General features: G+C 44.3%; 2 protein-coding genes across 12 annotated transcripts in view; both read right to left on the reverse strand.

Annotated features, from left to right (window-relative positions):
- Nucleotides 1-13,527, reverse strand: part of USP48 (ubiquitin specific peptidase 48) — a 104,428-nt gene that overhangs the window by 83,123 nt on the left and 7,778 nt on the right. The gene's annotated exons all lie outside the window — the stretch shown is intronic.
- On the reverse strand, nucleotides 137-682 carry LOC100403703 (small nuclear ribonucleoprotein Sm D2). Its single transcript, XM_003733357.6, has one exon. The coding sequence runs from the start codon at nucleotides 626-628 to the stop codon at nucleotides 272-274; it is 357 nt and encodes a 118-aa protein (XP_003733405.1). The 5' UTR covers nucleotides 629-682; the 3' UTR covers nucleotides 137-271.

The raw sequence follows: 13,527 nt of genomic DNA on the forward strand, positions 1-13,527 counted from the left end.
GAACCCAGGAGGCGGAGGTTGCGATGAGCCGAGATCGCGCCATTGCACTCCAGCCTGGGTAACAAGAGTGAAACTCCATCTCAAAAAAACAAAAATAGGCGTGAACCACTGTGACTGACTGGGACTTTATTACTTATTTATTTATTTATTATTATTATTTTTTTTTTTTTTTTAGAAAAAAACACAGAGCTTTATTATTCTCAACATCAGCGGCAGCGGTCTCTGTAGGACAGGGGAGTGAGTTCTGTTGACTGACAGGGATAGGTGGCTCCTACTTGCCGGCGATAAGCGGATTCCGCAGGACCACGATGACCGAGTCCCCACGCAGGAACATCTTGGAGATGTAGCGGTCTTTGTTGACCGGCTTGGACTTCTTCTTGCCCTTGCCGCTCTTGGGTACCTCAGTCCACATCTCCTTCACGTTCTCCAGCACCATGTTGCAGTGCCTGTCAAAGGCCTTCACGCGGCCCAGGAGTTTCTTATTGTTGCGGCAGTTGATGAGCACTTGGGTGTTGTTCTTGACGGACTGCGTGAGCACAGAGAGTGGACCCGTGTTAAATTCCTCCTCCTCTCGCTTCTGCAGCTCCTCTGGGGTCATCTCACTCTTGGGCTTGTTGAGGAGGCTCATGTTGGTGGCTAAGCTCTCGGTTCACTCCGGTTTCCTCCGCGTTGCTGCTGCCTCTTTATTACTTATTTAATGAGACAGAGTCTCACTCTGTTGCTGGGATGGAATGCAGTGGCGAGATCTCAGCTCACCGCAACCTCCACCCACTTTTCTCTCTCAAGTGATTCTCCTGCCTCAGCCTCCCAAGTAGCTGGGACTACAGGTGTGTGCCACTACCCCCAGCTAATTTTTGTATTTTTAGTAGAGACAGGGTTTCACCATGTTGGCCAGTATGGTTTCGATGTCATGACCTCATGATTCACCTGCCTAGGCCTCCCAAAGTGCTAGGATTACATACATGAGCCACCATGCCCAGCGACAAAAAAAAAAAAAAAAAATATATTATTATTTTTTGTGACCGAGTCTTGCTCTGTCACCCAGTCAGGAGTGCAATGATGCGATCTTAGCTCACTGCAACCTCTACCTCCCAGATTCAAGTGATTCTCAATGCCTCAGCCTCCCGAGTAGCTGGGACTACAGGCACCCACCAACACGCCTGGCTAATTTTTTGTATTTTTAGTAGAGACAGGGTTTCCCCATGTTAGCCAGGATAGTCTGAATCTCCTGACCTCATGATCCACCCATCTTAGCCTCCCAAAGTGCTGGGATTACAGGAAGGGATGGAAGGTCTCCTTGGGACTCTTGTTCACCTTCTAGGTTCAGATGATATAAATGTGGTCAACTGTGCGGCTGGAATTCTTTCTAACCTCACTTGCAATAATTATAAGAACAAGATGATGGTCTGCCAAGTGGGCGGTATAGAGGCTCTTGTGCGTACTGTCCTTCGGGCTGGTGACAGGGAGGACATCACTGAGCCTGCCATCTGTGCTCTTCACCATCTGACCAGCCGACACCAAGAAGCAGAGATGGCTCAGAATGCAGTTCGCCTTCACTATGGACTCCCAGTTGTGGTTAAGCTCCTACACCCACCATCCCACTGGCCTCTGATAAAGGCTACCGTTGGATTGATTCGAAATCTTGCCCTTTGTCCAGCAAATCATGCTCCTTTGCATGAGCAGGGTGCCATTCCACGACTAGTCCAGTTGCTTGTTCGCGCACATCAGGACACCCAGCACCATACATCCATGGGTGGGACACAGCAGCAATTTGTGGAGGGAGTCCACATGGAAGAAATAGTTGAAGGTTGTACCGGAGCCCTTCACATCCTAGCTCGGGATGTTCACAACCGAATTGTCATCAGAGGACTAAATACCATTAGTGCCATCGCACCTAGCCAAAAAAATATAATTTGTAATGAGCCAGGTGAAGTGGCACAAGTCTGTGGTCCCAGCTACTGGAGAGGCTAAGGCAGGAAGTGTGTTTGAGCCCAAGAGGTTCAGGTTGCAGTGAACTGTGTTCATGCCACCACGCACTATCCTGGGTGGAAAAGCAAGACTCTGTCTCAAAAAAACAAATAAACAATAAAAACAAAGCAATCACAAACAGGTCACTTAGCACTTATGTCCCATTTTCCTAGAACTCCTATGTCATATATGTATAGAGAAGTCTTGGGCATAAAAGGTTTGGGAAACTGACAAAGCAAATTCAATAAAATTCAACACCAAATTTACCTAAAACATCAAAGACAGAAAGCTTCTTAAACTGTCGGCAATCCTTTAAATAGTACAGTGGTTACTCAAAAATAACCTAAGTATATATTTTATTTTTCTGAGATGGAGTCTCACTCTATTGCCCAGGCTGGAGTGCAGTGGCATGATCTCAGCTCACTGCAACCTCTGCCTCTCACGTTTAAGCATTCTCCCACCTCAGCTTCCCGAGTAGCTGGGATTACAAGTGTGCACCACCATGCCCGGCTAATTTTTTAATTTTTAGTAGAGACAGGGTCTCACCATGTTGGTCAGGCTGGTCTCAAACTCCTGACCTCAAGTGATCCGCCCACCTCAGCCTCCCAAAGTTCTGGGATTACAGGTGGGAGCCATGGCATCTGGCTTAAATGTATTTTAAAGCTTAAAAATCCAAACAACCTAGCAAACATGAAATAACTTCATTTTTTCCAAATCTCCAAAGTTTGGCCCAACTAAAGTAGGATGCAAAAACTACAGAAATAGGAGGACTAGTAAAGCAAAAAGTATTTTTAAGGTGAGCCTACTTGGAAATACTATACATCGACTTTCTTTTTAAGAGACAGGGTCTTGCTATGTTGCACAGGCTAGACTCAAAATCCTGGGCTCCAGCAATTCTCCTACCTCAGGCTCCCAGTAGCTGAGACTGCAGATGTGTACCACCGTGCCCAGTTTATAATCTACTTTCTAAAAGGATACCTCCCAAATTAGTATTAAAGGAAAAATGGTCAGCGCAGGAGAGAAGTAACTGGCAAGTCAAAAAGAGTTACCCTGTCTAAAGAGGATTATTTAGCTACTCAAACTGTAACCATTTTTTTTCCTACAGTGGACTTCTAAGTTCTCCAAGGAAGATGATTTGGAATGTTTCTTAAGCTTTACACAATTTAGGAAACACTGACCAAGCATTTGAAAAAAGCAGTATCAGGGCCAGGCTCAGTGGCTCACACCTGAGACAAGCCTGGCCAACATGGTGAAACCCTGTCTCAAAAAAAAAAAGAAAAAAACAGTATCTTTCAACTTCACTGGAATTCAAGATACCATCATTCACTTATTAAAAAAAAAACCTCAATGTAGCCAGGTGTGGTGGCTCACGCCTGTAACCTAGCACTTTGGGAGGCCCAGGCAGGCGGATCACAAGGTCAGGAGTTCACGATCAGCCTGGCCAATATGGTAAAATCTCATCTCTACTAAAGATACAAAAATTAAGCTGGGCGTGGTGGCTCACACCTGTATTCCCAGCACTTTGGGAGACCGAGGTGGGCGGATCACCTGAGGTCAGGAGTTCTAGACCAGCCTGACCAACATAGAAACCACCCCCCGCCCCGTCTCTACTAAAAATACAAAAAATTAGCCAGGCTCGGTGGCGCATGCCTGTAGTCCCAGCTACTTGGGAGGCTGAGGCACAAGAATTGCTGGAACCTGAGAGGCAGAGGTTACAGTGAGCTGAGAGTGCACCACTGCACTCCAGCCTGGGCAACAAAAGCAAAACTCCATCTCAAAAAAAAAAAAAAAAATTAGCCAGGCATGGTGGCAGGCGCCCAGCTACTTGGTAGGCTGAGGCAGGAGAATCGCTTAAAACTGGGAGGCAGAAGTTGCAGTGAGCCGAGATTGCGCCACTACACTCCAGTCTGGGTGACAGAGCAAGACTCTGTCTCAAAAAAAAAATTTTTTTTAATTCAATTCAATACTCTGATGGCAAGAATAAAGAGAAATGAATGTTCATATACAGCACACAGCTATAGGGCAAAAACCCTGCAAAGGTAATGTATATCAAAAGCCTTTTCAACACATATTATGTTCATGCTATTTTCACAATGTTTTTTCTAATAAAATAATTAGATGAGCAGATAATATTTACTTATAAGGAAATATGATAAGTAAATTAAAAAAGAGCCTCTCCCCTTATAAAAAAAAGAAGAAGAAGTGGAGAAGGGGCAGGGAACACAACAAGACAAAGGCAGGCAGAAAACTGTCCAACAGGAAAACAGTTAAATAGTTCTTTCGGGTGTGTAAAATGGAATATTATACAATAATTAGACATTCTGGAGAGAGGCTGGGCGCAGTGGCTCACACCTGTAATTCCAGCACTTTGGGAGGCAGAGGAGGGAGGATTCCTGGAGCCTAGGAGTTCAAGGCAGCAGTGAGCTATAATAGTGACACTATACTCCAGGCTGGGTAACAGAGTGAGACTGTCTCAAAAATAAATAAATAATGATGATTAAAGAAATTTTTTTTTTTTTTTTTTTTTTTTTTTTGAGATGGAGTTTCGCTCTTGTTACCCAGGCTGGAGTGCAATGGCACAATCTTGGCTCACCGCAACCTCCGCCTCCTGGGTTCAGGCAATTCTCCTGCCTCAGCCTCCCGAGTAGCTGGGATTACAGGCATGCGCCACCATGCCCAGCTAATTTTTTGTATTTTTAGTAGAGACGGGGTTTCACCATGTTGACCAGGATGGTCTCCATCTCTTGACCTCGTGATCCACCCACCTTGGCCTCCCAGAGTGCTGGGATTACAGGCTTGAGCCACCGCGCCCGGCCCCTAAAAAAATTTTTTCTAACACACAGAAAATATAAGAATGTTTAGATCCAATATGAAGCTTTTCTTCTATTGCACTTCTTTTTTACATTATCCCAAATACAAAGCTAATTTTTTCTTAATGATTAGATGGCTACCTCAGGAAGCCAGGGTAAATAAACAAGGTATACAGAGGGTTTGCAAAATACAAAAAAGTCTCAGCAGGTACCACACTCAACTCCAACATGGAAAAAACATCCAGGCCTACAGAGACTGAGTAGTGCATCAGGTTCCTGATTGCTGTTTTCCAGCATGCTGGAAAGGATATCACAACCGCAAACTCTCCAAGAGGGGAGTCCCTCGGTTTCGTGAACACAGAACTGGCTGCCCTCACACAGAACCACAAGGATCCTGGTGTCCTTGAGCACATGATGAAGAAACTAGACCTCACTGTGACAGGCAGTTAGATTTCCAAGAATTGTTTCATATTTTTTGTTTCCATCATCTCAGACTGAAAAATGTCTTAATCTTATTGGTAGCATGGCTGTGGTTCACCATAAGCTATGACTGCAATCACCATCTCCTCCACATGGCTCTTATACACCCTAAGTCCAGCACACCCATCACCCATGCAGCCCACTCCTGCTAGTAGTAATAAAACAGTATGGTTTTGGTTTTGGTTTGAGTTTTGAGGCAGGGTCTTGCTCTGTTGTCCAGGCTGGAATGCAGCAGTAAAATCATAGGTCACTGCAGCCTCATCCTCCCGGCCTCGAGTGATCCTCCAGTCTGCCTCCTAAAGTGCTGGGATTACAAGTGTGAGCCACTGTACCTGGCCCAGTATCATTTTTTGAAAATCTTAAGTAATTGTGTTTGTTTCTCTAAGCAACAACTTTTGTTTAGAGTTGTTGCTTTTGCTAACATCAGACATGTTCATGATTAGCAGTCATTCAATTCTCTACTTTGCTAAAGTCATAGAGAGTAAATAATCTCAAATTATTTCACGATCTCAGGAGGCTGAAGTGGGAGGATCGCTTGAGCCCGGGAGTTCTGGGCTGTAGTGTGCTGTGTGCTACTACACTAAGTTCGGCATCAATATGGTGACCTCCTAGGAGCAGGGACCACCAGGTTGCCTAAAGAGGGATGAACCAGCCCAGGTAGGAAACAGACCAGCTCAAAACTCCCGTGCTGATCAGTAGTGGGATCGCGCCTGTGAACAGCCACTGTACTCCAGCCTGGGCAACACAATGAGACCCCGTATCTAAATAATGAAAAAAAATAAAAAATTTAAAAATTTTAAAAAGGGCCAGGTGCGGTGGCTCACGCCTGTAATCCCAGCACTGTGGGAGGCTGAGGCGGGCATATCACAATGTCAGGAGATTGAGACCAACCTGGCCAACATGGTGAAACCTCATCTCAAAAAATAAAATAGAATTAAATTAAATTCAAAAAAGGAAAAAAAATTATTTCATAATCTTACTTCCCAATTGATATGAGAATAATCAATTAATTCCAGGTTGACTGTAGTCCTAAGTATAAAAGATAAAGCAATACAGTTTACAGAAGATAAAACAGGAGAATATTTAGGACCCTGGGAAAGATAAATCTTTATCTCAGAGGAGCTTATAGGACCCACATGATGAGAACTACTGAACGCAAAGAGAACTACTGAACACAAGAAAGAGAAAACAGACACTGGGGTCTTACTTAGGGGTAGGTGGTGGGAGGAGGGAGGGGAGCAGAAAAGACTTTGAGACAGGGTCTCGCTGTCACCCAGGCTGGAGTACAGAGGCAAGATCTCAGCTCAGTGCAACTGAGTTCAAGCGATTCCCTCATCTCAGCTTCCCAAGTAGCTGGGATTACAGGCATGTACTACTACACCTGGCTAATTTTTGTGTATCTGTAGAGACAGGGTTTTGTCATGTTGCCTAGTCTGGAACTCCTGGCCTCAAGTGATCCACCCACCTCAGCCTCCCCAAGTGCTGGGATTACAGGTGTAAGCCACTGTGCCAGGCCTACAAAAAAATTTTCAAATTAGCCAAGCATGGTGGTGTATGTCTGTAGTTTCAGCTACTGGGGAAGCTGAAGTGGGAGGACTACTTGAAGCCTAGAGGTCGAGGTTACGGTAAGCTGTGATCATACCATGTACTCCAACCTGAGTGATAAAACTGAGATCCTGTATCCAAAAAAAAAAACAAAAGGCACCAAAAAATAAATATGCAGAATGTCCACTGCAGTAGCTTTATTGGTAATGGCCAAATGCATAGGCCAGGAGCAGGGGCTCACGCCTGTAATCCTAGCACTTTGGGAGGCCAAGGTGGGTGGATCACCAGAGGTCATGAGTTCAAAACCAGCCTGGCCATCATGGTGAAACCCCATCTTAAAAAAAAAAAAAAAAATTACATGGAAAACTTAAAATGACTATCACTAGTAGAAAACGAATATAACATATAGTATATACTCACACATTGAAATACTGTACAGCACTGTTGGTCACAATGACTCATGCCTTTGGGAGTACTTTGGGAGGCCGAGGCAGACAGACTGCTTGAATCTAGGAGTTCGACACCAGCCTGGACAACATAGTAAGACCTTGCCCCCACCAAAAAAAAAAAAATTGCACAGCACTAGAAGTGCACACACAATCAATTAATCTTATAAAGTTGAGTGAAAGAAAACAGAAGCAGAAGGAACCACAATGTATGAATATATATAAAGGTCAACATTGGCAAAATAATCTGCCGTATTCAAAATAAGGGTAGTGGTTTCCTTCAAGGAAGAGATGCAGTAGTAACAGTAGGAGGAAAGTGGAAGATAAGGGTGTCTTAGAGTGCCAGTAATGTTTTGATCTTGGTGGTAGACACATGACAGATAAATTTCTTCTGTGATAATTATCAAGTGTTATTCTTATAATTTGTGTGCTTTTCTGTATGTAAAAAAATAAATTTCCAAGCTGGGCACGGTGGCTCACATCTGTAATCCCATAACTGGGGACACCGAGGCAGGCAGATCATGTGAGGCCAGGAGTTCAAAACCAGCCTGGCCAAGATGGTGAAACCCCCATCTCTACTAAAACTACAAAAAATTAGCCAGGCATGGTGGCGCATGCCTGTCATCCCAACCTCTCAGGTGGCTGAGGCACAAGAATCACATGAATCCAGGAGACGGAGGTTGTAGTGAGTTAAGATCATGGCACTGCACTCAAGCCTGGGTGACAGAGCAAGACTGTTTCAGGCCAGGCGCCATGGCTCACGTCTGTAATCCCAGCACTTTGGGAGGCCGAGGTGGGGAGATCATGAGGTCAAGAGATTGAGACCATCCTGGCCAACACAGTGAAACCCCATCTTTAAAAAAAAAAAAGAGACTTTCAAAAAATTTTTTTTTTTTCTGATAGAGATGGGGTTTCACCATGTTGACCAGGATGGTCTCGATCTCTTGACCTCGTGATCTGCCTGCCTCGCCTGCCAAAGTGCTGGGATTACAGGCACGAGCCACCGCGCCCGGCCAATTCAAATATTTTTTAAAATAAATTTTCATAAGAACCATGAGAAAAATTCTAAATGAAATTAAGGTCTTGTTTTATCAGATATTTTTTAAACATTATAAAAAAAATAGAACTGTGGTATCAGTATGGAGATATTCAATGAAATTAATCAATGGCAAAAAAATAGGACTGAGAAATTAAGTAGATATAGGATTTTGCCATGTAATAAAGGTGGCTTTTTAACTGGTGAGGAAAAGGGCTGAATTATTCAATAACTGGTTTAAGGTAATTGAATAGCCATTCGGTTAAAAAGTAAAAAAAAAAAAAAGAAATATTCTATAAGCTCTGGAAAATCAGTAAGAAAATGACCAACAATTCAGAACACACAATTCATAGGAGAAATACAGAGATGGCCAGTAAATATAAAAAGGAGACGGGATGCAGTGGCTCATGCTTGTCATCCCAACACTTTGGGAGGCCAAGGCTGAGGATCGCTGGAGCCCAGGAGTTCAAGACCAGCCTAGGCAACACAACATCCTATCTCAAAACTAAAAAGTAGGCCGGGTGCGGTGGCTCACGCCTGTAATGCCAGCACTTTGGGAAGCCAAGGCAGGTGGATCATTTAAGATCAGGAGTTTGAGACCAGGCTGGCCAACATGGTGAAACCCTGCCTCAACTAAGAATACAAAAATTAGCCAGGCTTGGTAAGCCCAGCTACTCCGGAGGCTGAGGCAGCAGAACCCCTTAAACCAGGGAAGTAGAGGTTGCACTGAGCCAGGATCGGGCCACAGCACTCCAAACTGGGCGACAGAGCAAGACTCTGTTTCAAAAATAAATATATAAAAATTTAAAAAATAAAAAAGATGCTCAATGCCACAAGCAAAAAATGGCCAATGAAAATAAGATACTATTTTTCGCTAATCAGATGGAAGTTGGGAATAGGAATGCTTTGACTAAAGTAATAGGCACACTCACTCTAGAGGACCAGGATAAATGGTATGAACTCTAGTCATCTACCAAAATTTCTAAACTTTTGCCTCAGCAATTTCTCACCTAGCAACCTAAGTGAAAACACTCACTCAACACTCAAGATCCACGTAGAGGGCTGTCTAGGGCAGCACTGTTTGCAGTATCAAAAACCAAAAACTCCAAAGTACGTCAACAGGAAACTGGTTAAATAAATTATAACACAGGTCAGGCACAGTGACTCACACCTCCCAGCATTTTGGGAGGGCAAGATGGAAGGACGACTTGAAGCCAGATATTCAAGACCAGCCAGGGCAGCAGAGCAAGACCCCATCTATATTTTTAAAAAACTATACAACATCTACCTCTACAGCTATTTTAAAAAGGCGGTATGGTACTTATTATAGATTTTTTAAAAGTAAGGCATATCTGTATTTGGGGCTGCTGCTAAATGAGATTTTAGCTTCTCTTGCCACACACATACAAAACTTGTAACTTGTGAGATAATAAGTGTCTATCTGCTTCATTCCAGTTGCCATTTTACTATCTGTATGTATCCCATAATATGTTATATACCATTAACATACATAACAACATTTATTTTTAAAAAAAGAAGCTGAGGTAGCTCACTCCTATAATCCCAGTACTTTGGGAGGCCGAGGCAGGCGGATCATGAGGTCAGGCGATCGAGACTATCCTGGCCAACATGACACCCCATCTCTACTAAAAATACAAAAATACACTACAGGTGTGGCGGCATGCACCTGTAGTCCCAGCTACTTGGGAGGCTGTGGCAGGAGAATCACTTGAGTCGAGATCCCGCCACTGCACTCTGGTGTGGCAACGGAGCAAGACTGTCTCAAATGAAAAAAAAAAAAGAATAATGCAGCCAGGCACAGTGGCTCACAACTATAATCCCAGCATTGAGAGCCTGAGGCGGGCACATCACCTGAGGTCAGGAGTTTGAGACCAGCCTGACCAACATGGTGAAACCCCGTCTCTACTAAAAACACAAAAATAGCCAAGCATGGTGGCACACACCTGCAGTCCCAGCTACTTAGGAAGCTAAGGCCCAAGAACTGCTTGAACTCAGGAGGCTGAGAATGCAGTGAGTCAAAATCACATCACTGTACTCCAGCCTGGGCAACAGAGACTGTCTCAAAAATAAAATAAGGCAGATTTACATGCGCAAATAATAAAACAAGTTGCAAGGAAGTATGTATTGCGACTCCCCTTTTTGCTTTTTGTTTTTTTTTTTTTTTGAGACAGGTCTTGCTCTGTTGCCCAGGCTGGCATGTAGTGGCATGATCTCGGCTCACTGCAACTCCACCTTCCAGGTTCAAGCCATCCTCCCACCTCAGCCTCCTGTGTAGCTGGGACTATTGGTCCTCATGAGGGATTTGTGTTTGTGTGTTTGGTTAGCCGGTTTTTATTGAGACGGAGTCTCGCTCAGTTACCCAGGTTGGAATGCAGTGGCTCGATCTTGGCTTGTTGGTTGGTCTTTTTTTTTTTTTTTTTTTTTTTTGGAAACAAAGTCTCGCTCTGTCACCAGGCTGGAAGGCAGTGGCACAATCTCAGTTCACTGCAATCTCCACCTCCCAGGTTTAAGGGATTCTCCTGCCTTAGCCTCCTGAGTAGCTGGGACTACAGGCACGCACCACGCCCAGCTAATTTTTGCATTTTTTAGTAGAGATGGGGTTTCACCATATTGGCCAGGATGGTCTCCATCTCTTGACCTCATGATCTGCCCACCTCGGCCTCCCAAAGTGCTGGGATTATAGGTGTGAGCCACCATGCCCGGCTGTTGGTTGGTTTGTATTGAGACAGAGTCTCAGTCACCTAGGTTGGAATGCAGTGGCTCAATCTCAACTCACTGCAGCTTCCACCTCCTGGGTTCAAGCAATTCTAGTGCCTCAACCTCCTGTGTAGCTGGAATTACAGGTGTACACTGCTAGCATGTCCAGCTAATTTAGTAGAGGTGGGGTATTCCCATGTTTCCCTCAAGTAATCCGCCCACCTCAACCTAACAAAGTGTTGGGATTACAGGTGTGAGCCACCTCGCCTGGCCCTCACTAGGGTTTTAGACTGGAGCTACAAAGCCACTGAAGAAAGGTGGCCTGACACTGGCTTTCTAGAATGCTTCACACATTTCTGTAAGGTTTTATTTTGGTAACAGTCATATGCTATTTCCCTAATGAGAACAAAATAGACATTGTACTCCTATGCACGGCTGGAAGTATACATAAATCCAGTCTTTGAAAATTCTTATCAAGGCTGGGCATGGTGACATGCACTTGTAATCCCAGCTACTCAGGAAGCTGAGGAGGAAAGATGGCTTGAGCCCAGAAGTTTGCAACCAGCCTAAGCAACATAGCAAGGCCCTGTCTCACAAACAAAACAAATTTCACATCAAAAGGTTAACTGTGGGCTGGGCGCGGTGGCTCAAGCCTGTAATCCCTGCACTTTGGGAGGCTAAGGCAGGTGGATCACGAGGTCAAGAGATCAAGACCATCCTGGTCAACATGGTGAAACCCCGACTCTACTAAAAATACAGAAAATTAGCTGGGCATGGTGGCACGTGCCTGTAATCCCAGCTACTTGGGAGGCTGAGGCAGGAGAATTGCCTGAACCCAGGAGGCGGAGGTTGCGGTGAGCCGAGATTGCGCCATTGCACTCCAGCCTGGGTAACAAGAGCGAAACTCCATCTTAAAAAAAAAAAAAAAAAAAAAGGTTAACTGTAACAAATAGAAAGTATAAGAAAAGAAATACCAATTAAACATATGACAACATTTGCACTTAGATCAATCAGTGTGACTGACATATTATGTTGGTGAGGGTATGATGTAAATGTAAGATACTCTTACACGTTGACAGGGAAATGTAAAGAGAAACCCTCATTCTGAGGGGCAATTTAGCAATATGGGTCAAAATGAAAAATGCACATCCCTTACCCAAAAATTTTACTTCCAGGAACTCACTTAACCACTAACCTCACTGTTAGCAAACAAGTCTGGCCTCAGTTAAGACACACAATATTTGCAGAATTCTGTGGATAGAGGATTTAGTACACACTGCTTTCATCCTGTGATTGTCTTTAGCATTTTCAGAAATGTAAATAATAGTCCTGATACATGTGGTCTTTGAATATGGTCAAACACGTCATTCTTCAGCTTTGGTATCTCATAACAAATTGTTGCATAAAGTATTAAAAAATACATATTAGTGATACTATTTATTTAATTTCTTCTTGCAAAGAAAAGAAATAAAAGAAAAAAGGCTCACACCTGGATTCCCAGCAATTTGGGAGACTGAGGAGGGAGGACTGCTAAAGTCCAGGAGTTTCAGACCAGCCTGGGCAACATGGCAAGACTCCGTTTCTATAAAAATTTAAAAATTAGCCAGGTGTGGTGGCAAATGCCTGTGGTCCCAGCTACTCAGGTTGGCTGAGCCTAGGAGTTTGTGGCTACAGTGAGCTATGATGGCACCATCATATACCAGTCTGGGTAACAGAGTCAGATCCTGTCTCCAAAAAAAAAAAAAAACAAAAAAAACGGAGAAAGCAAGTAGAAAGAGAGCTTTTTTAATATCTAAATAAAAGCTGGCAGGACCAAGGACAGTGGCTCACACCTGTAATCCGAGCACTTTGGGAAGCCAACGTTGGTGGATCACCTGAGGTCAGTAATTCGAGCCCAGCCTGGCCAACATGGTGAAACCCCATCTCTACTAAAAATACAAAAATTAGCCAGGCATGGTGGTGGGTGCCTGTAATCCCAGCTATCCAGAGGCTGAGGCAGGAGAATCGCTTAAACCCAGGAGGCAGAATTTGCAGTGAGCCGAGATCGCACCATTGTACTCCAGCCTGGGCCACCAAAGTGAAATTCCGACTCAAAAAAAAAAAAAAAAAAATCAGCCAAATGTGGTGGTGCATGCCTGTAATCCCAACTACTCAGGAGGCCGAGGCAGAAGAATCACTCAAACATGGGAGGCGGAGGTTGCAGTGAGCTAAGGTTGTGCCACTGCACTCAGCCTGGGCAACAGAGCAAGACTCCATCTGAAAAGAACAACAATTAGCCAAGTATGCTGGTGCATGCTTGTAGTCACAGTTACTCAGGAGGCTGAGGTGGGAGGCTGGCTTGAGCCCCTGGAAGGCAGAGGTTGCACTGGACCAAGACTGCACCACTGTACTTCAGCCTAGGTGACAGAACCAGACCTTGTCTCATAAAGTTAAATAATTAATTAAAAGTGCTCAGACCAGCCGGGCGCGGTGGCTCACGCCTATAATCCCAGCACTTTGGGAGGCCAAGGAGGGTGGATCACGA

This window comes from Callithrix jacchus, chromosome 7 (genome assembly GCF_049354715.1).
Source record: "Callithrix jacchus isolate 240 chromosome 7, calJac240_pri, whole genome shotgun sequence".
NCBI classification, from domain to species: domain Eukaryota; kingdom Metazoa; phylum Chordata; class Mammalia; order Primates; family Cebidae; genus Callithrix; species Callithrix jacchus.

Excerpts from the sequence above, each read along its gene's own strand:
- LOC100403703 (XM_003733357.6), bottom strand. The coding sequence starts at position 628 with ATGAGCCTCCTCAACAAGCCCAAGAGTGAGATGACCCCAGAGGAGCTG.